This window comes from Hydra viridissima, unplaced genomic scaffold, assembly GCF_058129835.1.
Source record: "Hydra viridissima isolate aposymbiotic clone 2 unplaced genomic scaffold, HvirCarnegie_v1 scaffold_6, whole genome shotgun sequence".
In the NCBI taxonomy this organism is placed as follows: Eukaryota; Metazoa; Cnidaria; class Hydrozoa; order Anthoathecata; family Hydridae; genus Hydra; species Hydra viridissima.
Genome location: NW_028324305.1, coordinates 9049517 through 9077234, shown reverse-complemented (window position 1 = coordinate 9077234; position 27718 = coordinate 9049517). Strand labels below are relative to the sequence as shown.

At 29.0% G+C, this 27718-nt stretch overlaps 1 protein-coding gene across 2 annotated transcripts; it reads right to left on the bottom strand.

The window, feature by feature from the left end:
* Positions 1 to 1276: 1276 nt before the first annotated feature.
* LOC145189796 (argininosuccinate synthase-like) lies at positions 1277 to 26340 on the bottom strand. Of its 2 annotated transcripts, none has more exons than XM_090090003.1 (19): positions 26200 to 26340; positions 24506 to 24574; positions 18906 to 19005; positions 17044 to 17132; positions 16901 to 16957; positions 16698 to 16772; positions 15442 to 15512; positions 15331 to 15361; positions 8926 to 8985; positions 8746 to 8776; positions 8586 to 8670; positions 8301 to 8365; positions 8018 to 8091; positions 7729 to 7786; positions 7520 to 7553; positions 7153 to 7219; positions 5137 to 5192; positions 1564 to 1629; positions 1277 to 1484 (listed from the first exon to the last, which is right to left on the bottom strand). In XM_090090003.1, the coding sequence occupies exons 1-19, from the start codon at positions 26302 to 26304 to the stop codon at positions 1439 to 1441; spliced, it is 1239 nt and encodes a 412-aa protein (XP_089946129.1). In that variant the 5' UTR covers positions 26305 to 26340; the 3' UTR covers positions 1277 to 1438. The 2 variants fall into 2 exon arrangements, with proteins under 2 accessions (XP_089946129.1, XP_089946130.1); XM_090090004.1 differs by having other exon boundaries at positions 24506 to 25055; positions 26200 to 26328.
* Between the last annotated feature and the right edge of the window lie 1378 nt (positions 26341 to 27718).

Sequence of the window (27718 nt, the reverse complement as noted above, 5' to 3'; positions counted from 1 at the left end):
TTATGATTTAGCCTCATCAACTTTTTATATTAACATTTTATTCTTTTTATATATTTAAAATCATCCTAAAATGTATTGCATTTACTGTTCCTTGCAAATATTACACATGAGCGGAGACTTTTGCACGGTAGTGTATATATATATATATATATATATATATATATATATATATATATATATATATATATATATATATATATATATATATATATATATATATATATATAATAGTATAACAACTTTATAAGATGTTATCTGTGTTACATTATAAAGATTTTAAATTATGTGATATTATTAATATGACAATATATCATCAAATATAAGATGCTATATCATTATGTATAAGATATATCAAGCATCTTAATTATTAAGATGCTTGATATATCTTATTAAGTTAATAAGATGTTATATCATTATGATGCAATTTTTTTTTATTAATATCTAAGATTATTGTTAACCCTTATTATAATATATATAATTTGTATATGTTAAGATCCCTAACAATATATCAATCTGACAATAGAACTACATATGCATCATAACAATGTAATGCCATTCATTATTTAGTGATTTTAAAGTTACGTAAAAGTTAATGCAGCTCATAGCATACTTATCTTTTCTTGCGTAAGTAGAGCAGAGCAAGTTTCTAAAAAGTTTGATGAACCCCTTTCAGTTTGGTGAATACCGATAGTTTAGGGCTGAACTTACGCAAAAACTTATGAAAGTTTTTTTTGAAACGAAACTACGCAAGTTTGATGAATACGACGTTTACAGTTTTGAGTTTATGCCAAACTGACGCTAAAAAAAAGTTGGGTGAATATGCACCCAGAACTTTTACGGAACGTTCTGAGAACGTTCCCGAACGTTTCTAACGTTCGTCGAACGTGCTCGAACGTTTTGTGTTAGCTAGGTAGGTTCCTGATTTAGTAAGGAAATAGAGAGATCACCTTTTAGAAAGGACAAACTTTGAAGTTTTTAAATTGAGATTTTACTAAATTTTTTAATAATTTTATTTTTTTTAATTATGAGTTTTACCTGTGATTCAACCTACATTTAATAAATCAAATCAGATCCAGCTCACCCAGGAAGCACACGACGTTGAAACAACGTTGAAATGACGTCGATCAACGTTATTTTAACGTTGTTTCAACGTTCTGTGCTTGCTGGGCACTCTTACATTTGACACTTGTTAAAATCCGCTAAGCAAATTTAAATTTCTTGTGGTATCAACTTTAACACGTCTTCATCTTAACATTTTACGACAAGAACAAAAATCTTTCAGGTCGTGTAGTTTATTTAGAAAGGAATGGATTCAAATAACAAGTTCTAAAAGACAAGTTTTAGATTTTTTCAAAGACTAAGATAAGTGTTTTAATCTAACATAACCATCACATTGATCATCCTCCATTTTTGAAAATTTGTCGGTCGACTATCATTATCAATTGTCTAGAGCTTTTGATTGAAGTTGAGCATATTGACTCAATCTAAAAATATTAATGGAAAAGTTAAAAGCTTAATAAATTCTTGTAACTAATTAGTAAAGGCTAACAACGTTTTGATTACCTTAGAGACACTACTTTGATAAATCCTCCAGCATCTTCTGGGTTGAAATCTCCCTTTTCGTTCATGCTACCAAACAAAAAGTAAAACAATAAAATATCGTGAATTCATTGCCACAACATAGACAGTGGAAAGTACCGATAACCGGGGCGCTGATTTTTGTTCAAAAACTAATGTTGCTGGAAGTGTGAGTGAGATTGAAAAAAATCATGATAGCTTGAATGCAAATAATTTTATAGAACGGAATCTTGACAAAGTGATAAGATAATGTGTAAGGAAAACAATCAAAGTTTATTGACTTGAATCAATACTTGAATGACGTAAAATAAAACACCTAATAAAAGAATTCTTTTCGTATCTTATCGCGTTTGGAGAAGAAAAAAAGTCAGCAAATATTTTCCTGTTAAATTAACAGAATGAGAACACATCAGAAACTACTGTTATGTAAAAAATAAGTTCGCTGGAACTAGATCAAACTACAAAAGTAAAATAATGTTAGGTGTTCCTCTCTATTATTACTAAAACGTAAAGAAAATTGCAATATAAATTAAAAAGCTGAATCCAATAAAGTTTAGTTTGGTGACAAATACAGATTTTGACGGCAAAGTGAAAGATAAAAATTCATTAACTACACGTCACATTTGGCTTTAACAACGAATGTGGGCTCAAAAAAATCACCAATAGCAGAAATAATTTTAAAACTTAATGATGAAAGCTTGTGTATAATGCGAAGTTTTTTCCATAAAATTTTCGTCATGAAAAGGTACTTAAGAACTTCTTGGACAAAACTAGAGGTGTAACGGATATGGTTTTTTGTGTATCCGGCCGGATTCGGATATGCCGGATATTTATTTTTATATCCGGCCGGATATGCCGGATATGATTTTCGAGGAATTTATACTTCTACATAACTGGAATTTTGAAATTAAAACGTTTCTTTGAATGAATATTTTGAAATCATTTTTCGAAACAACAAATTTTTATTACATTTTATTATCTTCAAATTGAGTTTCGCAAGAAGTTTTCATTCATTATTTTTATACGTTAATTACAGAACAATAGAACTTCTATTTGTTCTGTAATAAAAGAATAGTGTATACGATATAACGTTATTATCTATAGTATAGATAATAACGTTATATCGAAATTATCATTTGTTATTATAGATTCTATACCAACAAATATTTTGGTATCAAATGTGTGTATTATAGTTAAATATTTAATATCAATTGTGAATACGTATAGTTTTATATTTCAGGAAAATTTAATAATGAGGAGCTTTATCTGGTCATTATATAAAATAAATGACGCAAGTGATGCGTATGCAACCTGTAATATCTGTAAAAAAAACAATTAAACGTGGAACTAAGGAGGCTGGGCAAAAGTGTTTTAGTACGACACCTCTGCATAACCATATTAAAATAAATCATCCAAAAGAATATCGTAAAGAGAAAAATAAAAGTGAACAGAAAAGAACAGCTCAGCTCACACCGGCAGTTTTCTCAACTGGTACAACAGAAAGTGAGGAAATCGCTTGTGAAACTTCTAAGCAGACTTCAATAGATGAGTGTTTAAAGTCAAAAAAAAGTATGGAACATTAATGATTCTAGATCCCAAGCTATTCATCGTAAAACTGGGTTAATGATGGCCTTAGACAACCAGCCGTTTACTTTAGTTGAAGATACAGGTTTCAATAATTTAATAAATCATCTAGAAACTAGATATTCCTTACCAAGTAGAATATATTTTTCTCAAACAATAACTCCTCAACTTTACATGGAATTAAAGAATAAAGTTTGTATTAAGTTAAAAAAAGCAAACCACATAAGCTTTTCTTCAGATATATGGACATGCCCGATATCTCACGAATCATTTATTTCATTGTCTTGTAAGAGATGGTGCTAGCAATATGGTTATAGGGAATAATCTAGCCGAAATTCCATCAATCCATTGTACCATTCATTTACTTCAATTAGTTGTTTCAGATTCAATCATGAGTGAAAATATTGTAATTGATGTCCTTGCAAAATGTCGTCGACTTGTAACTCATTTCAATCATTCGTCCCTAGCATGTAGCAATTTTAAGAAAATTCAGCAACAACAAAATCTTGACAATCTTTGTCTTGTTCAAGTCGTCCCAACAAGATGGAACAGCACTTATTTGATGCTTGAAAGATTAAACAAATTAAAAATTCCAGTTCAACTATACTTAGCAGAACGTTCTGACTTAATGACTTTTTCTACTTTTGAATGGACACTTATATCAAGCATTATTAAACTGCTAAAACCTTTTTTCCAATTAACTCAGGAAATGAGTTCAGAAATAACAACTTTGTCCTCTGTTATTCCAAATATATGCGCATTAAACAAATATATGTCCAAATGTCAAGTTGATTTAAGTATTCAAAAAACTCAGAGTCAACTTAAAACTTCTTTAAAAAATCGATTTTTTGCAGAAGCAAACGATGTAGTCTTTGCACATCACGAAAAATAGATGCTATGTTATGGCTACATCAATAGATCCAAGATATAAGTTTTCTTTTTTTGATGATGATACCAAAAAACAGGCTAAGTATTGGTTAATAAATGATGTTTTATCCTTTGAAAAAGCAATAGTTTGTTCAGAAGAAGTAGATTTTCATGTAAATGAATCACCACAATTAAAGTTTTCAGTAAATACTGAAAAAGAAGAAGACTCACTTGAATCGTGTTTTAAAGAGATTATAAATGCAACATCTGAAAAAACGATACCTTCCTAAAAAGGAAAAGTAGAAAAAAAATCGAATGAGATTTTGATTAGAAAAGAAATAAAAAAATTTATTTCTGAACCACTGGTAAACAGAATATGCTGTCCATTGAAGGCTTGGATGCAAGAAGAACGATTTCCTCTATTAAAAGAAATTGCTTTAAAACACCTATGCACTCCAGCATCATCCGTATTTTCAGAAAGAATGTTCTCAGAATATGGTAACATCTATGAGAAAAAAAGATCTAGATTATTACCTAAAACAGGAGAAATGCTTTTATTTATTCATCACAATGGTATGAAAATAGATTAACTCTTTTATTTGCATTTACTCATTTGAAATTAGTTATTTGTTGAAATTTTGTTTGTTATTTTCTATGTATTTTTTCTTTCTTATGTAATATAAGACTTGTTGCTTCCTAAAATTTGTTAATTGGAGTTACGAGCCATCCATAAAGTATGTAGACACGGATGGAGTGTGGGAATACCAAAATATCATATCCGGCCATATCCGGCCGGAATAAATAATATATCTGGCCGGATACCGAACACAGGATTATCCGGCATTTTGGCCGGATAATCCGGCCGGATATCATATCCGTTACACCTCTAGACAAAAACACTTTAATTCATTATAACATTTGTTTTATTTAGATCATAATTATTTAGTTTCTAGTTTCCCCTGCGCTAAAAGGGGAATTATTTATAAGAACTAAGCTTTAAAAATTATACAAATCCTGAATCTAAAATTAATATTCAAAAAATGAATTTCAATAAAATACGCCCTTTTCATTATATAAAAAAGTTAAAACAGACAAAATAGATTTTACCTCACCAACTCTCTGTTATAAAGTGAATACTCCGAGCACCTAGATTTTATGTACACCTACATGAGAAATGTAACTTCAGTAGCAACATTTCAGTAGTTTAATAAAACAATAACTCAACATGCACTAGTATAAGTGTTAATCTTTATCATAATTTTCGGGCTAAATTTAGTGAAAAAATCAGAAAATATATTTACTTACGGACGAAACATTTAGCAACTAATTTTAATTCCTATAAAATTCAAAATCCTACAAATCAATGCAATAATCAAATCAAAAAATAATCCTACAAAGGTATCAGTGTCAGTGGTTGACAAAATATGCATCAGATTGCATCACTTTTAGAAAACGTGCATTCTTAAAAATTTGCACTTTATCGAGTGCTGTAACCAAATGGACATACACCTTTTCAATTATAAATTACTTAGAATTTACTTCCTGAGCTGACTCGAACATAAACGGCCATCCAGAACAGGTTAGCAAGGACCAAGTTTATATCATTTCTAGTAGTTATAACCCACTTATTTGTCCACTGTAAACTACTTATCATGCTACTCTCATTTTTATCTTTTAAGTGGTCTCACACTAGAGTTGATAGCTGAGTCGTGATTCAAAATCAACTGAATGGAAAAAGTGCTACCAATATGAAAAAAGGTGTAGATATTTTTAGAAGAGTTAGATTTCGCTTTAACTTGATTTTAATTGTGATGATAGCATTATTATTAATCAGAGCAGTAAATATATCGCGTTTGGTCTACTTTGCACACCATCTGATTGGGAGCATGATAATAAATTAGCAATGGTAAAATGCATAGTCTTAGCCAACTAAATAATTTTTTTGAAAGAGAAAATATTTTAATTCTATTGGTGATTTATGATAAAAGCTACATTTCACTCGTAATTATTTTGAAAGACAAGCAGATGATAGACTAAGTTGTTAAAAGATTAACTCAAATATGGTGCCCCAGGTTTTAATTTTAAGTTAATAGACAAAAGATAAATTTTAAAAGTGCCCTAAATTGCAAATTGAATTATGACCAGTAGAATTACGGACGGAATTTCATTTTTGTTGCAGACTAAAAATAGTTGATGCTAAATGAGGAACTAATGATTGGTTTAACTCCCTTGACGATTTTTTAATTGGAAGTTTAGAGATGGAAGTCTTTCAATAAGTTTCTGTAGTAGCATATACAAAACTTCTTTGTGTTTAATTGAAGTTATTAATCTTAGAAATAGTTTTGCGTATTTGTAAGAGATATAAATACGTAAAACTTTAATTCATTAAAATCCGCTTATGCTTCCTGAAACAACAACAATCATAGAAACTTAAAAAGCATAGACTGTGAACTGCATAACTCTTTTCTCAGTATTATAAATATCATAAATAATCACTATGTGTTATAAAGCATGGTTTATCTCCATTCCACTTCTCTAAACTGTTTTTTAAATTTTACCAAGAAAGGTAAAATATAGGGGATTTTTGAAAAAATAATCCTTAATTTCAGCTCATTAACTATAGACAAAATCTTTATTTTTAAAGTTTGGTTGTCAAATTTAAGAAGTACACACACAGACACACACAGACACACACACACACACACACACACCATGTATGTATGTATGTATGTATATATGTATGTATGTATGTATGTATGTATGTATGTATGTATGTATGTATGTATGTATGTATGTATGTATGTATGTATGTATGTATGTATGTATGTATGTATGTATGTATGTATGTATGTATGTATGTATGTATGTATGTATGTATGTATGTATGTGTATGTATATGTATATGTATATGTATATGTATATACATATACATATACATATACATCTACATCTACATATACATATATACATATATATTCCTGATTACAAAAACGATTTCTTTAGAATTTCTTTAGCTTCTATGCAACCAACAAGTTTACTTAACTTAAGTAAATGAACTCAATTTTGATAATATAGTAGTGAAGGCATTAATGTTTGATTAGGAATTTTATAACAGCAACTTACATGCCCTTTGTAAATAGCTAATCGAACAACTCCTTCCACATATTTCTGACTTTTATCAATACAAAACCTACAAAAATTTGTAAATAAACATGTCATAAAAATGTTCATAAGCATGGAAAAATGCACTTAATTTAACTAAAAACCTTTTACGCACATTTTTAGAACCATTCCTAATTTCTAACAAAAACCTTAAATTATGGGGAGAATCAATAAGTTAAACCTTCACATGTAGAGCTTAAAATACTCACAGATATGCAACAAGTATTGCAATATCACAGGGGTAGAAATGCAAAAGCAAGCTTAAGCAGCTTCGAAGTCCAGCTCAACAATAAAAATAATACACTACAACAGTCTTTTTACTACTTACTTAGTAAAATCACATTCAGGACTGAACCAAAGACCTATAAGAAAAAAAAAATTTTTTTAAATCAGCTGAGAAACTTTTTCTTTTTTACTTTTTGAATCTATAGTCAGAATTAGTTAAAATTTAATGACATTGAAAAACTTAGTAAATTTAGTAATTGAGCATAAAATCTTAGAGCAAAAACAAAACAATAAATTCTTTAATTTTATTACCGTTATAAATTTGCTCTGAAAATTGGTTGCTAAGATAAGACTTCAGCTTCCGCAGCTCCTGAAAAAAATGCTTTTCAAATTTAAATACTCTTTAATCACTATCTGACAAAAACCGTCGCAAAAGTTCTATTCCAATTTAAAATTTGATAGTTATTTATAAAAAAAAAAAGAAAAATATTACCTGCCACTACAATATAGATAGAACTTTCACTATACACAATTGAAAATAAAAGTAAAATGAATTTCTACCCATTTAAGCAAAAACATGTAACAACAAAATTTATTTTACCCTATCCATGGTCAAGGCTTCAATATCTAAATGAGCTTGTCGTAAAATTTCCCCACCAGGTGTCTCATAAATACCTTAAATGTTTATTGCATAATTTATTAGAAAACTTTTTAAATTATGTAATAATTTTTTCTTAAAGCAGAGGAAAACTATCCAGAAAAAAATCATTTTCAAGCAAATGCAAAATTAACAAAAATGTTGCAAATTTTAATCTTCTTCAGGTAAAAATCAATCATTTTTGAAATTTTTCTGTTACTTTAACACTGATACTTTTATTGCTAACCTCTAGACTTCATACCAATCATTCTATTTTCAACTATATCAATTCGACCAACACCATGCAGACCTCTAAAACATTAATTTGAAATGAAACTTAACATTAAATGCTTTCTAAGATAAGTGAATTTTATTTGTGAAAAAGAATTAAAACCTACTATTTCTTTCAAATCTCACAAATAAGATTCACACTGAAAATTCTATAAAATCTTTTAACCCTTTTTTTATTACAAAAACTCTTTTTAATCAAAAAGATTCTTAATTTAATTGTAACAAATAATACTATACTGACCCAATTTTATTGAGATATAAAAAAATTTCCAAGGGATTTGTATAAGTTTCTCCGTCTTTTAAATTTTTAACCAAGACTGGCTTTCCTAAAATAAAGAAAATGACAAAGAAATGATTTTAGAAACAAATATTTAAGTAAAAACATTAGAACTCAAGGTTACCTTGTTTAAATTCTACTTCTATATTGTCAGGCTAAAGTAAAATAATTTTTATCAAAAAATAAAAACACATACACACTACCATTCATAATTATTTGAATGGCAAATTTAAAAAAAAATTTCTTCTACTTTTACTTTAACTTATATACAAAATTTAAAGATTTTCATAAGGTCATAATTTACCTCACTTGGAGATTTCTTAGGATTTGTTGTCATTTGATAAATATTGGATGGTCCTTCTATCTAGAGAGAAAAAAAGTAACAGCTGACATTATAAAACTAGGGTTAATGAGGTCTTTTTGCCTAAAGAATGCCCTTTGAATTATTTAAAAGAATTTTAAATATGATGTCTTAAAGACGTCTTTTTTTTCCTGCTTTATAATGTTTGTAATGCTCCCTCAAAAATACTTACAAGATTATAACTCTCAAAAAATGCTTAAATGACAATAGCAGTTACAATATATGCAAAAATATTTAAAAAAATAACAGAAGGTTGATTTGATACAGTAAACTTCAAATCGAATTGAATCAGTTAAATATTGCTTATCAATGAACTTAAGTTTTTTTCAGAGAGAGTTGGTTTAATTAATTTCTGTTTCAGAAAACATTAATATACTTCTCAGCTTGATGTAAAAATAAATACTTTTATAGTGTGCAGACCTTTTTGATTTGAAGTTTTAAGCAATCTTTATAAAAGAAAAATCAAAATAATTAAGTTTTTTTTGGCTTAGTACAGGATGCACCATCTAGTTGAAGCACATAATTTCCATATGACTGTTTTTTTGAGCCAAGGAACAATATAATTAATAATTCAAAATATTGATATAAAGCTGAAAGGAGATATTTTAGGATTAAGGATGTGATTTTGGATGTGATTAAGGATGTGATTTTGTGATTAAGGATGTTTTAAGTTAAAACAGGGAAAGATAAAGAAATGAAAAAACAGTATCTAATAAGAAAAAAAAGTGTTTGAGACCACAGCAAAAAATTAAAACCATGAAAAATTTGAGTTTAGGTAAATAATAGAAAAAAGGGCAAAAAAAGAGGAAAAAGATGCTAAAGAAAAATACTCTCAAAAAATTACTCACTTTCTTGACAGTTGGTTATTGAAATGGCTTTAATTGAGCTTGAAAGCAATTATCAGAAAAAAAAACCAAAGTGTAACACAGTCAACACAAATCTCAGCACAAGGCTCAGGGCCTTTTGCTCATTTACATACAAACAATTCCACTAAGTTTCAATATCTGAGATGGTGCATTTGACTTTAAGAAATTCAAGAATTTTTTATGTTTGAAATGGATTAGCTTTATGTTGAGAAAAAGAAATGACTATTCCACAGAATTGCCACTGTTATTAAAGAACAAAATTCCCTGATTTTCCCTGATTTTTTTTGCTGAAATTTCATTTTTTTCTCCCTGATTTTCCCTGATTTTTTGCTGAAATTTCACTTTTATTTCCCTGACTTTCCCTGATTTTTCGCTAAAATTTTGCTTTTTTCTCCCTGATTTTCCCTGATTTTTTGCTAAAATTTTGCTTATCTGCCCCTGATATTTCCAGCATTCAAACACCCAAACTTAACTTCCAAACCAAACTTTTTCATTAACCCCAGAGCATTTTTTTCTCTAAAGAAACAGATACTATAATCCCAAATGAGTAATGAACCAATCAATTTGTATGAAAATTAAATTAAATAATCAAACACTTCAATCAACACATGAAATTGTTGTTTGAAAAAAATATAAAAACTGAAGGGGTGTATGTATGTGTATATATATATATATACACTACCGTGCAAAAGTCTCCGCTCATTTGTAATATTTCAATAAAGTAACAAAAGTTTGCAAGAAAATTGCGTTTATTTTTAATTGTTTATTAAACAATGAATTAGACAGTAAATACAATACATTTTAGGATGATTTTAAATATATAAAATCAAGAAAATGTTAATATACTAAGTTGTAAATGTTAAATTTTATTTTCATCAATATGAGACCCCTTGGAGCGTATAACAGCAGCGCATAATCTTGGCATTCGGGCTAATAATTTATTCGTGGTTTCCGCTGTTATCTCATTCCAAGCTTTTTGCAAACGTTCCCATAGCATTTGCTGATTAATAAAAGATGTTTCACCTGCTTCTCTGATCTTCCGATCCAGTTCATCCCACAACTTTTCGATGGGTGATAGATCTGGTGATTGAGGAGGCCAAGTCATAATTTTGCAAACTTTTCCCCTTTCTTTTAGTTTCAAACAATTTTTGCATAATCCAGATGCATGTTTTGGATCGTTGTCCTGCTGCATGATGAATCCTTTCCCAATTATACGAATACCAGATGGAATCGCGTGCTTAACCAAAATATTATGGTACATGTGTTTATCCATGGTAGATGTGATTTTAACTAAATCTCCAGTTAACCCATTGCCAAAACATCCCCAAAGCATAATATTACCACCTCCATGTTTTACAGTACTTTGTATACATTGAGGAAGCACTCTTTCATTTGGTAAACGCCTAACATGCACGCGACGTCGGGTACCAAAAAGTTCAAACCTACTCTCGTCTGTCCATAGAACTTTCTTCCAATCTTCTAATCCCCAATTTTTATGCATTTTTGCCCATTCCAATCTTTTCTTCTTATTTACTGCCCTCAACAAAGGTTTACGTGCAGCAATGCGTCCAATTAAGTTGACTGATCTTAGTCTTCTTTTTACAGTATCAGTTGATACTGGCTTTACCCTTGTTTTGTTGAGTTCTGCTGTTAAAATTGTGGCTGGAATTTTTCTATTTCTTTTGCTGGACACAACAATAAACGTATCTTCTTGCCGTGATGTAACTCTTGGTCTTCCAGAACGTGATCTGTCACTGTTGGAACCAATATCATGCAATCGTTGTAGAGCATATCTCACACCTGATTCGGATATTTTTAACCTGGAAGCAATTTTTCTATAAGAATAACCTTCTTCACGTAAAATACATATTTTGCCACGAAGTTCTTCACAATATTCTTTCTTTACTTTCACCATTTCTCAAATTCTTTATTAAATTCAAGACATTAAATGCGCACACTAATGCCATGTTCAAGTATAAATATAAACATAAGTCTATTAAAAGCAACCAATTAAAATTACTGAAAACATCCTTACCATGCCGGAAAGTATCATGCTACTGTCAAACCTAAGCTTACAAAAAATATTTTGGTTAAAACTTTTGTGCAGTTTTAAATTTAATAAAGAATACTGAAGAACTTTATATGTATTTTACGTGAAAAAGGTTATTCATATAGAAAAATTTCTGCCATGTTTTTAGCAGCAGAACTCAACAAAACAAAGGTAAACAAAATTATTTGAAACAAAAAGAAAAGGAAAAAGTATGCAAAATTATGATTTAGCCTCATCAACTTTTTATATTAACATTTTATTCTTTTTATATATTTAAAATCATCCTAAAATGTATTGCATTTACTGTTCCTTGCAAATATTACACATGAGCGGAGACTTTTGCACGGTAGTGTATATATTAGGGTGTCCCGTTTTCAGGGTCATATTTTATTTTGACTGCTCCTAGCATTTTTCTGCTGCGTATATGTAAGAAAATGAGATTTGTAAAGTTTTAGAGCTCTAACTTTATTTTTATGACTACACAAGCCACATTAAGTTTCAAAAATCATGATTTTTGGGTGAAAAAAGCCTATTTTCACAGTGCTTGTGTAGTCACACTTTGAAAGGTACAGGCTAATCTTATGTTGAACCATGTACTACTAACCCTAATTAGTTAGAAAAAAATTAGGAGCAGTTTGAATAAAACAGTTAATTAGGTTTGAAGTGAGTTCAAAGATACATGGTTCAACATAAAATTGGTTAAAAAGGTTACTGCAATTTACCCATTTTTATGCGGTTTGACGCGGTTGACAAAATCAAACAAAATACTGACCTAAAATCCTAAGATCAAAAATAACACCCTTCTCTGCTGTGGCTTTTCTCATGACTTCAAGCTCATTTGTGAGGAAAATTGTCAGTGTTTGGTTAAAAAGGTCACTGCTATTTATGAAAAAGCTGGAATTCCAACATCCAGAGTGGACAAAGTACAGAACCAAATGAGTGAATTACCGATTTCTCTTCAAAAAAGGCAAAACACTAAAGAAAAGAGAATAATTTTCAAAGACATTATTTTGCCTGTTCTTTTTGATGTTATGCCCAGAGATGTGATACAAATATTAGAGAAAGATAACAAAAGATCTCAGGTAGACAAGGCAGAAGATATTATTTTCATAAATGATCAAAGAAGTTGCAGGAAAATGTACTTTGGGAAGAAAGATAAAAGGTACATTTGTCCTGCTCAAAGATCTCAACAGGCAAAAGAATGAATGTCTGGAGCAGATCATGACCAGAGTTATCAGTCTAAGCTGCAGATTTCATCTTCAAGTGAAATAGAAGTATCTTCAGAGGAAACAGACACCTCTAATTCTACAGACTTGAGTAAAGATGAGATAGATCCAAAACCATCTACATCTGCTGGCATAGTAGGAGATACTGTCCTTGTTTCGAAGGTTAAACACATAAGCATCAGAGCTCAATCTAATATTTTAAAGCAGGTGGCTGATATAAGTGGACTTTCCAGTAAAGGTATTTCAAAATCCAATATACACAGAATTTGTAGAAAGGTCATACAGGAAACAGCGGAGGAAGCCAGGGATGCTTAAAAAGCAAAGGCTGGATCAAACATAATTCTTCATGATGATGGTAAGCTAGTCAAAGAGTATACTGATGGAAAGAAACACAAAAGAGAGCACTTAGCATTAAGTGTAACTTGTGATGGAAAACATTTTTTGCTTGGAGTACCTCCTGTTACTGATTCTACTTGAGTTTGTCATACTGAGAAGATTATTGAGATTTTAGAAGAAAACTCACTCAAAGAAGACATTAAAGGTCTAGTATTTGACACCACTGCGTCAAGTTATGGTTATACATCTATCTTGGAAGACCTGTTATGCATCTTGCTTGCAGACATCATGTCTATGAGTGTCATATTAAGAATGTTGAAAAGCTTTTCAGGATAACCTCAGGTCCAGATAATCAACTCCTCAAGAAACTTTTGGATGAGTTTTCTCTTATTCAGATTGAACAAAATAAACTTTGTCAGATGAGAAAAAGACTGAAATTGCTGAAAGAATCCTGATGATAAATGATTTAAAGGAAAAGGATCCTCTGTCATTTATGTATAAGAAGATTAATATATCAGGTTTCATTGAGAAAGAAGAAGAGAGCCCCAGGTTGTCTGAGTTTTGTAATTGAGAATCCATTTTGATATTTAACATCTTGAAAATGAATTAAAAAAATGGATAGCCAGTAACTTGAATGGATGATGATTCCACCTAGTATGTGGAACAGATTGATTGGCTACACAAAGTTCAAGGATTTTATCTCCAACATTCCTTTAACTAATGATGTTGCAGAGAGGAATGTTAAGGTTATAGATGGCTTTGTTGATGGAAGCAATGATGAAGAGCTGAGGCAAGATCTTCTTCTAGCAGTGGACCAGAAAAGAAAGGCTGGAAGACCCCAAGGGGTGGTGGAAAGAAAAGAAAATGTTAATATGTTGTAGAATTAGTGGTTAAAATATATCATGTATAATATATAAATTGAATTAAATATATAATTGGTACTTTTTAACCGATTTAGAATTTTTGTTGGTCTAATTAGGTGTAAAAAGGGTTCGGAGATCGATTTAGACCCATTTTGTAATGATTACATCAGTATTTTGTTTGATTTTGTCAACCGCGTCAAACCGCATAAAAATGGGTAAATTGTGTCAACTGCGTATCTTTGAACTCACTTCAAACCTAATTAACTGTTTTATTCAAACTGCTCCTAATTTTTTTCTAACTAATTAGGGATTTTAGAACATGGTTCAACATAAGATTAGCCTGTACCTTTCAAAGTGTGACTACACAAGCACTGTGAAAATAGGCTTTTTTCACCCAAAAATCATGATTTTTGAAACTTAATGTGGCTTGTGTAGTCACAAAAATAAAGTTAGAGCTCTAAAACTTTACAAATCTCAATTTCTCACATATACGCAGCAGAAAAATGCTAGGAGCAGTCAAAATAAAATATGACCCTAAAAACGGGACACCCTAGTATATATATATATATATATATATATATATATATATATATATATATATATATATATATATATATACACACATATACATACATATAAGCAAATGTAAACGAAATGTGATTAATTTTCTTTAAAAATATTAAACATTAAGCCTGGTATGCTGGAAAAGGAAAATTTTTATTAGAAAATATTTCAAAAGATTAAATAAAAATTAAAAATTCCCTGATTTTTTCCAAAATCAACTATTTCCCCCTGATTTTCCCTGATTGTATTTAAATTTCCCTGATTTCCTTGATTTCCCTGATTTGGTGGCAACCCTGATTCTAAAATAGTTATTTTTCAATGATTCAACTTTACCTTAGCAATTTTTTTCAAATTAAATGAAGTTTTCTCTGCTTATGAATAAATTATTTCTTGAGTAAAAAAAATTATAATAATAAAATATTTTTATTATTGTAAAATCTTACATTGGGATCTTCAAGAATACCAGATTCATAGCTAAAACCAAGTCAAGATAAATCAGAAACTTTTACCATGTAAATTAAACTAAAGAAAAAAAGAAAATAAAAAGAGAGAACCTTATATGCATTATGTTAGCATCCATACTCCATGGACTTTCTTTAGTTATTGGTAAAGGAATATCATGCAGCTAAACAAAATTTAATAACAAAATAAATTATCAATTTATATTCAGACAAAGAAATTTTGATGACTGGCTACAGATTTAACAAAAAAAAAATTGCTTTTGTAAGAACTGAAATATCTAAAAACAACATCAGATTTTTGTCAAAATTAAGCAACCAATTTTCTATTTATAGAAAAGCTTACAAGCTAAGTGTTAAGTAAAAAATAAAAAATAAGAATTTGCCAGTATTTCACTTTTAATAAAACCAAAAATGTGATATTATTGAAATTTCAAAAACATTCTTTTGCTAATGATTTTCTGTTTCTTCTTTTCTAAAATATGTAATTAAGTACCTTTAAAAACAAAAAGTGACTTCTATCACTTAATAAGCATATATTAATAACTAAACAGCACACTGCCTATACCTCCTACATTCCTATAGTTCACCGCCAAACAGTTTTCTCTCCAGTATTCCTTTAATGTTTCAATGCTTATTTAGCGACCTGTATTGAAAAATTACACCCTCAGTTACCTATACATTTCTCATCTCCCATACACCTAACAGACCAGTTTTGTTTCTATTGTTACTCTTGATTTAACAGTTTAACTAAGATACTGCAAAAGCTTGAAAACTTTTTTGAGTGTGAAAGAATGAACTGCAAAGTACACTGTGATTGGTCATTCTTTTATTTTGATATTATCTTTTTAGATAAAAGAAAATTGGAAACTTTGATCACCTCATTTATTTTTTATAGCTAGTTACTGAAAAAAAAGTAACTCCATTTACTACTGTATTCCAGAGCAAAATCACTTTAGAAAACAGTTTTGAAAAGCTTAATGATAAGTTCAAAGGGAAAATATAAAAAGAAAAAAGCCATGAAATATCTATTTTATTTGGTAATAAATGACAAATTAAACATCAGAAAAAGGAGCCATTGGTAACTTTTGTTGTAACAACATTTGATGAACCATGCTGCAGCAACATTTGATATAAAACTAAATATAGGAAACTTATACTAACAATATGAAACTCTTATTGAATCTATATTTGTAAATAAAAGTTGAACTGATTGGTATAAAAATTTAGAGCTACAGCATTGATTTACCCTTTCTCATTAATACTTTAAAGCTTAATGATTTTTAGTTATTAATTTTAATTAGCACACTTTTTTAAAACCATTTATTGTAACTCCTCACTAGCAAAATTACCTTTGCATAATCAAACAGAGCTCCTCTGCCTTGGTATTTCTCATAAAATTCAGGAATTTTCCAAGGAGCAAGTACCTAGCAATAATAAATACAATAAAAAAACATTATAGTCAAATGTTTTCACAAGAAAAAGAACAAAAATTATTTCCTTTTGTGGCAAAAATTACTTAAAGCTGCTTTACATAGAAAATCATAACACTTGCTTTTACTCCAGGGTATAATGTATAGTAGGTCAATTCAAATCTCACTTGATCATTTCCCTAAATAAAAAATAACGAAAGTATAATTTAAATAAGCGCAAGAACTTTTTCAGAAAAAGAGAATAAAAAAAGGTAATTGAAACTACCTTTCCTGTTGCTCCATGGGATACATAAGCAGCTTTTTCTCTTAAAGCAATTTGTACTTGTCTTCTTGCAATGCATGGTCTTGCAATAGCTTGTGAAATAACATAATTAAAACATAAAAAAAATTTCAGAGGAACTACCTTTAGCCTGGTAACATTAAATCAAATAAGCTAAACTCATGTTAAAAAACAAAAAATAAATTTTAGATTAAATTTTCATTGTAGTTTCAATTGAAATCTGAGCTGCAATTACTGAAACTTTTTCAGATGTTTAAAAAATTTGTCTGTTTAACTGCTTGTTTGAAATAAATATATCATAGCATATAGTAGAAATTCAATTCGCTATATTAAACTGGCTCAATATCAAATTTCTTGAGACAATTCTAGCATGTAGTTCATTAGTATCTCTTGCTTGCCAGGTTATCTTATTTAAGTTTTAAAAATATATATCACAGAATAAACAAGTAAAATAGATCAAAATTTGTATTTAATTAACGGCACATCTCAAAACTCCAGACCGAAAGGAAAATAAGAGTAGTATTATGCAACAGAAAACATCACTACACCAGATAGTTACTTGCATTTGAGAAATCGTAAAAATAGCTGCTTTAACTCTTGATTTCTGAACCATGTTAAAGATATTTATTATCTCATTAAAAACAGGAAATCATTGATGCATCTGAACAAATGATCTATATAGAAAAAAAAGTTTTTCTAACCAAAGGAGACTATTTAAAGAAAGATTGAATGATGTATTTGATATCGCTTATATAATGCCTTGCAATCAATTTGTAGATGATATTTGACTCACTGTATATTGAGACTGAAAAATGTTTCAAGATAAAACTGGTTTCAAGATTACAATCAAACAGAAATTCAAAGCTCTTTGCTGTTTCAAAACTTTTTTTTTCAACAGGTTAGAACTATTTAAAAAGCTTAATAAATTTGATGACATATATGCAGTTGCTTCTGAAGCTCTCTGTCGCCACTTACAGTACCTATGGTATCAGCTGGTGCCTCTTGCTTTGATAACATTTTTCACCTCTTTAGAAAAGATGTTGATGACTAAATTGATGGGACTTGAGCTTGTTGTTGATACTAATATACTTAAATCATTACACATCCATAAGATATTGAAAATTTTCAACTCTAGAATATATTAGATTCTGTAAATTGAAAGAAGAGCAATCCAATGTTCCAAGCTATAACCTGTTGAAACAGGTTCAACTGGGCATAAAGGATAAACAAGGAGGCACTGATGTAATTTTATTTATAATATCATATTATTAAAAGAAAAATGTTTTATAACGTTAGGATTTTAATAAAAAAAAGATTTTTTAAAGGTTTACATTAAAAAAATGATAAATGAAAGTTTAGTCAACAGGTCTTCTCAAAATATATATAGAATAACATATTCACATTTTGGAAAAACTAGCTGAATAAAACTATAACTTTTTTTCAATTATTTGTAGATTAAAATTTTTGAAAAAAGAGCAACTTATATCAAAAGTTGAAAAGCAATAGTTAAATGCATCATGTTTCACTATTATTGATACCTCAATATAAATTACCCTAGAAATCTAAACACCTACTTTCTAATATAAATGAAAAAATACAAATCATAGTTAAAAGTTAATTTTTCTTGTAGTAAAAAGTAGTTGATTTTAGTAAAATTATAAATGGGCATAATATAAAAGCAATTTGTAAATTTTTAAAATTTGTATAACTTTAATTAAAAAAGTCTATTTAGCTAGTTCTGAGACAATGAATTACAATCCTAGTCAGGCATCTATCAGAAACAGATAGCTAAATCAACAATTAAACAGGCCTATTGCTAATGCATGAATAATAAACAATGTTTAAACCTGTTCCCAACAAATATCTGTCTTCATAAATAGCATTTGCTTGAACAGTTGGCCAGATAAATTCAGAAACGAACTCTTCTCTTAAGTCTTCGATAAAAATCTAAAAGAAAATTTTTTATGTAAATTTTTTATTGTTTACATTTCAAAATGAGAGAGAATTACTACATTTTTTACATTTCAAAAAGCAGAGAGAAATGTTTAATTTGTCACAATTCAAAAAGAAGAGAGAATTGTTATGATGAGAAATTTTTTTTATGCTTCTATGATATTTTGAAATTTATAATTCAAAAAATTAAATGTAGAAAAAAAAAAAAAGCGTAGAAATAAGAAAAGGTATAAATGTGTATGATTTCTTTTTATGTAATAATATATTGAATATTTGAAAAGACTTTCTGAACTTAAATGCAAGACCTTATTACAGTACTCTGTAATAAGGTACTCTGTATGATAAATTGATGAACTTTAGTTCAAAAGTAAATTAAAAAAAAGTAAAATTAAAAAGGCATTAATTCAACTTTTTTCAAGTTTTTTAAAAAATGAAATATAGATTTCAAAATATCATAGAAACATAAAAAAAAAATTTAACAAATAAAATTTTACTTTTGATATAGGAACATGGAGCTACAAAAAAGTAATCACCCTAATGTATATATGTATGTGTATGCCTCTATGTGTATGCCTGTGTGTGTATATTGTATATCTAAATGTGAGTATTTCAATGTATGCATACACACATGCATCCACACAAAAACTCAAACACAAACCGGCTATAGCTACTTAGAAAACCATACCAACATAATAATCTATGATACATATAAAACCTTATAGTATTTGCTGCACTAAAGTAAATAATTTTCCCCTTACAAACTTCCCAAAAAATCATGCACAACATCAGGTGAAAAAAACAGGATATCTGTTACATCATGTAAAGAAGCAAGTATCACAATTCAATTATTAAACACAGTACTCATAATCTGCTGGAATTCTAAGTAAGCATCTCTCCTTCTGAATTGATGTTTAAGAGACAAATATGTTTAGCCATACAATAGCATCAAACCTGAAGAAAAACAAGCAGAAAAGCCACCTCAACCCACTATTTAGCATAACATCAACAAAATTGAAATCATTTTACATTATTAGGATGATACTTGACCAAATAAACCATGTCCGGCACATAGTGTATAAAATATAGCAGTTGTAGCGGCAGATTTTTACAGTGACTCTGAAGAATCATTCCATTCTCAACAACTTGACTTTTTAAATGGCACCATTCTCAACTTGGCTTGTTGCTTGGAACCACTTGGGAGATTTTGTGCAGAGCTCTTGGTTTGAAGGCATATAATATTTAACTCGTGCAAAATTTGAAGCCGGCAGTCCTTCCCTAGTGACAAAATATCTGTTGTTAACTATAATTTTATTCAGCAATGAGGCTCATTTCTGGCTGAATGGCTACATCAATAAACAAAATTGTTGCATTTGGGTTGAAGAGCAACCCAACGCAGCTCAAGAACTGCCAATACATTCATCGAAAACAACTATTGGGTGTGAGTTATGCGCCAGTGGAATTATTGGTCCATATTTCTTCAAAAATGAGGCCTGTGCCAATAAATGTAAATACACCTGTTATTGCACAATTGTAACAGACTATTTGCTACCTGAAGCCCTAGATCTTGACAATATTTGCTTTCAATAAGACAGCACTACTTGCCATACAGTCCACAAAACAATTTAATGCACAATCATTTTCATGACCAATTCATTCCTCATTTTGGACCAGTGAGTAGGCCACTAAGATCATTTTATATCACATCTTTAGACTTTTTTCTTGAAAAGCCAACTACAATTAAAGTACTAAAAGCCAATATCACTCTTATTTGTGAGATATTGATGAAAATGCTTGTACAAGTCATAGAAATTAGCACTCAGAATTGATGAGTTTAAACAAAGTTGTGGCCAACATTTGAAAGGGATCATCTTTAAAAGATAAATGTCAAAAGTAGCTCTACATAATTATAATAAACATTGCTCATTGATATGAATTTTCATTGTTTTTTTTTGTTTTTTTTTAACTTTAAAAAAAAAACCTTATAATTCTAGATCCCTTTATTAAGAACATATTTTGCAACCAAACAAATATGTAAAAAGTCTAAAATTGTATTTCTATATTGTCTACTATAAAATAAGACTGAAACTTTTATAGTACATCTTTTCATTTCCTTAAGCATTGCAAATTTCTAAATTATGGGCATACAGAAGAAGAGTTATCATTAACTTTAATAAGACCAGACACCCTTGTTTTGAAGATATATATGCAAAGTTGGTGTAATTAAGTATAATTTACAATATTGTCTATTTCCTATGGTAATTGTAAGCAGGTCATTGTTTGCATATAACTCAACAGACAGAATAAAATCCAGAATAAAATCTAGTTTAGGCAGTATGTTTACTAAAACTTATGAAAATCAATATTAAATAGTGTATTGGTTTCACAGTGGTCCTGAAGTTGTCAAAGAAGTAAGAAAAATGTCTAAGGAAAACAGTATCCTTTTCTACATGGTCTGAAGTTTCCAAAATAGTATAGCAGTAAATCATTGTTCAGAGGAAACCTAATTTATGAAAATATTCTCCAAACCATTTTTTTTTTTTTTCCATTAGGATTCAGGATCTCAATTTTTTTCAGTTGAATCAACCAATTTGACCTTACAATAAAGGCTTAAACTTTTTGTCCCTCAAGTTAGGTTCAAAGAATGTTCATCTCTTAAGTACTCTTAACTCCAGCTACACTGTTTATCTGTATGCTTGTCAATCCAGCAGCAGCTACAGTCTTATTACACTCTTCTGCAGGAATTCGCTGATTTGGATACAGTGTCTGGCTCCTACATCTTTGCTTAGGAATAGGGATACTCATAACCTTTTATTCTCCAGTTTTCAGTGGTACTGAAGAGCTGGAAGGAGTTGCAGCCACTTTCTCTCTAATAATTGATGATACAATCATTTCCTTTGCTACAGGGTCTTTGTTGCAGTGTGCTTGCAGATTTTCTTGCATTGCTAATATTGCATTGATGGGGAATACCTTTGTCCTAAAATGTTCTAGGTAGTTTGACAGAAGTTTCCCTAGACCATTAAAATTGTGCACCTCCTCTACCAGGTGTGGAACAGATGCAATATTGCAAATAGAACACCTACAGTCTGCCAAACTCATAAGCTGTCTCTTAATTAATCTCCCAAAGTCCAATTCAGAATATTCTGGAAGCTCTAGGATCTTATCAGCATCAGCTTTATCAAGAGCCACTCTTTTTAAACTCTTGCCACATCTTGCACAAAGCCCCTTTGGAAGCTTTTGAATGTCACAAGAGTAATTTTCTCAATAGTTGTTTTTCACATTATCAAAGTCTTTGGAATTTGGTTTTATTTTAACCATTGAATTGCCTTTTTGAAAGATAACTAGACAAACTAATAATCTATACTCATCATAAGTTTTTGCATTAGGCATTTTGAAGAGGTTACTTGCAGAGTTTGCATCTGATGTGTTCACCTATAATAACTAATAAACTTTTTAAAAATCAACAACTATATCAACACACAATCCCCCCAAGTGAGGATTGGGAGAGACTGTGCTTCAATAACACCAACCCATATTTAACCATGCCAATCATTCACCATTTATAGCAGTTTTAAAGAATTTAGAATTAAATTCTTTAAAACAACTATTGTTATTTTTTTAACCTTAGATAAGGAAACAGGATAGTACTTTTCAACTTTTTATTAACTAAACAGTAAGAAAAAATATTAGTAACATGATAATGTTCAGCATCATCACAGTGTGTTAACTCACATGCTTATACTTGGTGTAAAAGCTATCCTTAAAATTATTAGAATCTTTTAACACATAATAAAAATATTCATGTTAAAGCATAATATTTAAAGATAAATAGAGTTATGGTTTTGATCTACCATCCAGAGCTCTATTTATCTATTTATGAACACTACAGTGAACGATCAATTTTACAAATACAATTATAGAAAAACCTGAAAATTAAAAAAACAAAAAAAAACAAAAAAAAAACAACTTTTTTATTATATTAAACAAGTAACAAGCAAATATAACAATTGAATATGCCTCCATAATTAGATTAACTCCACTTAACTTAACAAGAATTCATTTATCCATTTTGAATAAAGATAAAATAGACAAATATTTTTTTATATTGTAATTAGAGCAACATTTTATTAATGAACAGAAGTTGATTCCAACATAGTCCAAATAGGGGTTTCAAATACTCTTTTTTTTTCCTTGATGCATAAAAATCACCTTTAAGCCTTACTAACTTACAAATGCAGTTTATTCACTGGCCTATTGTTTCTTTTTTACCAGTTTGTCAAAATACTTGTTTGTGCTTATTGGTTGTATGGTCCATGCTGCACTCCATTACTTCCAAGGTATTAATGTAGTGATTGATCTAATATGTTTTTCATTTTAGCAGGAAATGACACACTTAGTTAAGGAAATCAATGATAAAGGAATCCAGACTAGGAGTTAATGACAAGCACCAAATATCTTCTCTTTTTTTTTTTCTTCAAATATGCACAACTTGATTGCATGCTACTATGCAGTTAATGGAGTGCAAATCAATTTTTAGAAAATCTACTTGAAAATGTTATTATAAAAGTAGTAGCTCTGCAATTTTTTAGTTTAATATGGTAGTTATGAGGATCTAACAATGTTACATTTTAGAAAAAAGGTTCTTTCTCCAAAATCAAGTTTTCTACTTGTTTTTAAAGGCTAGAAAATAGCAGCTTTTAACAAATAGAAAATAGCAGCTTTTAAGAATCTGTGTCCAGCTTTAATTTTCCTTGACAATATATCAGATTTATCTGCATTTTTTTTAAAGTTTGTGTTTTTTTCATAAATTACTTTGCTAGTTCTAATTAACTATCAGAATTTAAAATGTTGATTAAAAAATCAACATTTAAATCAATGTGTATTACAAATAAAATTAGAAAACAGCAGGAAAATAGGTGCTGGTTTCCTTCTAATTTTAACTAATTGGAAGGATTAGTTTCTTTAACAAAAATAGATGGTAATAAATGAAACAACAGCAGATAATTCATATAAATTTAAATTTTTTATGTTTCATGGTACAAAGTTATTAAAAGTTAATTACTATTTTTCAGCAGTCTTTGCTTTAAATACAATGTTATGATGTAAGCAAACAGTTGCTCATTATCATAACATTTGTATGTAATTAATATTATGATGAATATTATGATAATCAAAAGCAATAATAATTGTTTGAGTTTTTAATCAACCTTACTTTGAGATTATTATTACACTTAGATGAATTCCTCAATAAAAAGATTTCGGATAAGATGAGAAACAAGATGAAAAAACCCCTTAAAAACAGCACTTTGAAAAGATAAAATAGTATTAATATTATAAGAGTGTATGATCTCCAATCAAGTTCAATGCATTAAATACCCAAAAATTTGCATATTGACATTCAACTTGTTTGAACATGAATAGTGGCACCTTATTTATTTGAACAGAAAAATAAATGAACTCATATTGTAAAAAAATCTGAAAAGAAATTTTAAAATACCTTTTTAGCTCCAAGTTTAAGTGCTTTTTCTCTAGCTGATTCATAGTCTTCATTTTGCCCTATATTAGCCTAAAAGTAGAATACATAAATATTACTAATAAACTATGTAAAACTAAGAACAAAATAAATTTTTAAAAATTGGTAGACACATCTAAAGTTTAGCCAAAAATATATTAGAAAAATTACTTTTTATATTTTTGTCTTTGTACAATTTGATAACAAAACCAATATTTGCATGAAATAATATTGAAAAAATTATCATACTTGTAACATTATTTTAAAAATATTGCATTTTATTTTTTTTGTATCTATTTATTTTTTTAAGCTAAAATGAGTCATATTCAATTAGATCAAAAAAAAAAAAATTTAGTAAAGACATTCATTACCTTTTTCTTAGATCAGTACAAACATATTTTTGTTATTTTTTGCAGAGACAAGTGATAGTAAAGAGACTTACCAGTTAAAATATCAGTTTTGAAATATTTATATGGTACCTAGCAAATATCATTGCTTATCAGTCATTGGTTTGGTCTGCTGAGATAAGGTGGGTCTACAAAATGTAAATTAAAATTTGCATGTTTTTGAATCTGCCTTAAAAAACCATACCAAATGAATAGTGGTCATAATACTCACAAACCATGAACTAGGATATTCTAATTTTTAGTGCTTTAGGACTTTGTGCTACACTCTGATTACCAATAAGATTTAATTTTTTTACAAATGAAAATCAATTTTTAAGACTTTTTTGAAAGTTTGATTTACATAAAAAAAAGTAAACATAAACATGATGCATGCAATATAGTTTCTACAAGCACATATTCTGCAGTTAAAATTTAATTAGTTATTGGCTGCTGCTAGCTTGCTTATAACTTCATTTATTCAACAAAATTTGAAATGATGACTGTGCAAGACTTATACAGAATTACCCTAATTGTTTAATAAAGGGGTCAGTCAGATCATTATATTTAAACTAATTTCAAGAAAACTTTGTGGGGCACCATCTCTGATTTTTCTGATTTTTACTTACCATTATATAAATAGGTTAAGCTTGCAATTTCAGAGTTCCAAGTGCAGCAGTTTAGAAATTATAGCTTTATAAGCACTCTTGGGTGGCCCCCTTGGTTTCTTGAGTGGTAAAAATAGACAACTTTAAAGTCTTAAAACTTTTTTCTAACTTTTAACAAGTGACTCGTTTTTTCTAGAACTATTTTCTGCATATTTTTGTCTTAAAATAGTGATTTTTATTAACTTGTATCATATTAGAAAAAAAACTATCAAAAGATCAGTTGGGTTTGTTCTGACAGAATGCCATTAATTGAAATTGTGAAACTTTGATGTAAAAAAAACAAAAAACATACAAAAAAAAATTAATTAGGTTTGTTCTACATTAAGGAGGCAATATCATGCATATATTTATAAAACACAATAGGTAATTTTTTGATTATAGTTTAGTTAAATCTTAAGCTTTATATCACAATTTTACCCCAAGCCAACTTTCTTATTACAATTTTGTTGCAGTAACCATCTACCATTTATTTCAGATAAAAGAAAGAATTACTAATACACTAGTCTTTTGTATTTCATTTTGCTAAATGATGGTAGTTTGCATACTGTCCACATAAAATACTTTCCATGAATTAGGAATATAAAAAAGACAAATAAAGAAAATAGGTGACAAATAAGATTTATCCTACCAGAAATGCAATCACATCATAACCTTGTTCAATCAACCATACCAAAATACATGATGTATCTAGACCACCACTATATGCTAAAACTACTGTTTTATTTTTTTCCATTGACTAATAAATTTTCTAATATCTAATGAGAATAAAAATATGTTTTAAACAACAAATACATTTACAAAGTAAAATATATATTTAAAGCGTAATAATAAAAATACTTTTTAGTCTCTATTAGCCTAAATTAAAATAATTTTTCTAATAAAATTTAAAAAATAATTTAAATTTTAAATTTTAAATTTTACTTTATCCTACTTTTATCATTAACCGTTTATTGGAGTAGTCATATTACTTTAAAAGTTGTTCCTTTTAAAAGCTATTTTTTTATGAGAAACATACAGTCTTAAGAAGTGAGATTTTTTTTTAATTAGCATAACGCTTAGAATCATATCTAAGCTCACATTTTGATAAAAGAAAAAGAAAAATAATAATAACCGTAATCACTCTGTATGCTTAGCATGTTTTAGAGGGTTAGCGATATATAATAGAAGTCAAAAGTACGACTCGTTTTCAAGTTCGAAGCGGTTGCCGTAACTATAGTTTGTGTACTTTTGACTTGTGTTAGACATAATACAGATATATCATTAGCGATAAAGAACAGAAGTCAGAAATACAACTCGCATTGTACTTTTGACTTCTATTGTAAGATTTGTACTTTTGATATCTGTTAGTTATCGCTATATGTAAAATAGCTATAAATAACAAGTTATATCTTTCATTAGCGATAAAGAACAGAAGTCAGAAATACAACTCGCATTGTACTTTTGACTTCTATTGTAAGATTTGTACTTTTGATATCTGTTAGTTATCGCTATATGTAAAATAGCTATAAATAACAAGTTATATCTTTCATTAGCAATATAGAACAGAAGTCAGAAATACAACTGATATTGTACTTTTGACTTCTATTGTAAGATTTGTACTTTTGATATCTGTTAGTTATCGCTATATGTAAAATAGCTATAAATAACAAGTTATATCTTTCATTAGCGATAAAGAACAGAAGTCAGAAATACAACTCGCATTGTACTTTTGACTTTTGAAAAAAGAATGTGTTTTTTTTAAATTGCCGGTGAATTCGGTGATTTGTTTCCTTTTGCAGGGCAATTAATTAGTTACAATATTTATGTTAGTAAAGCCGGTCTAATCAGAAAAAAACATGCTATTATTATTTTTATCATTATTGTAAAGATTATTATTATTTGGTGCAATACTTGATCGAATATTCCCTAAACTGTTTGTGCACAACAATAACAATACCATGGTGACCTACGGTTCTTTTTAAAAAAGACAAAATCCGGTATGCGTTCGCACATTCTGTGAAACCACTGCTCACACCGACTACACTGCGCCATTTGCTTCTCTTTGATTCGATTTTCCACAGGATTCCATGGCATTCTACAACTGCAAAAAAGTTCGATAAAAATGTTCTTTTGAGTGCATCTTTTGCAATCTGCTAACAACTGCTAAC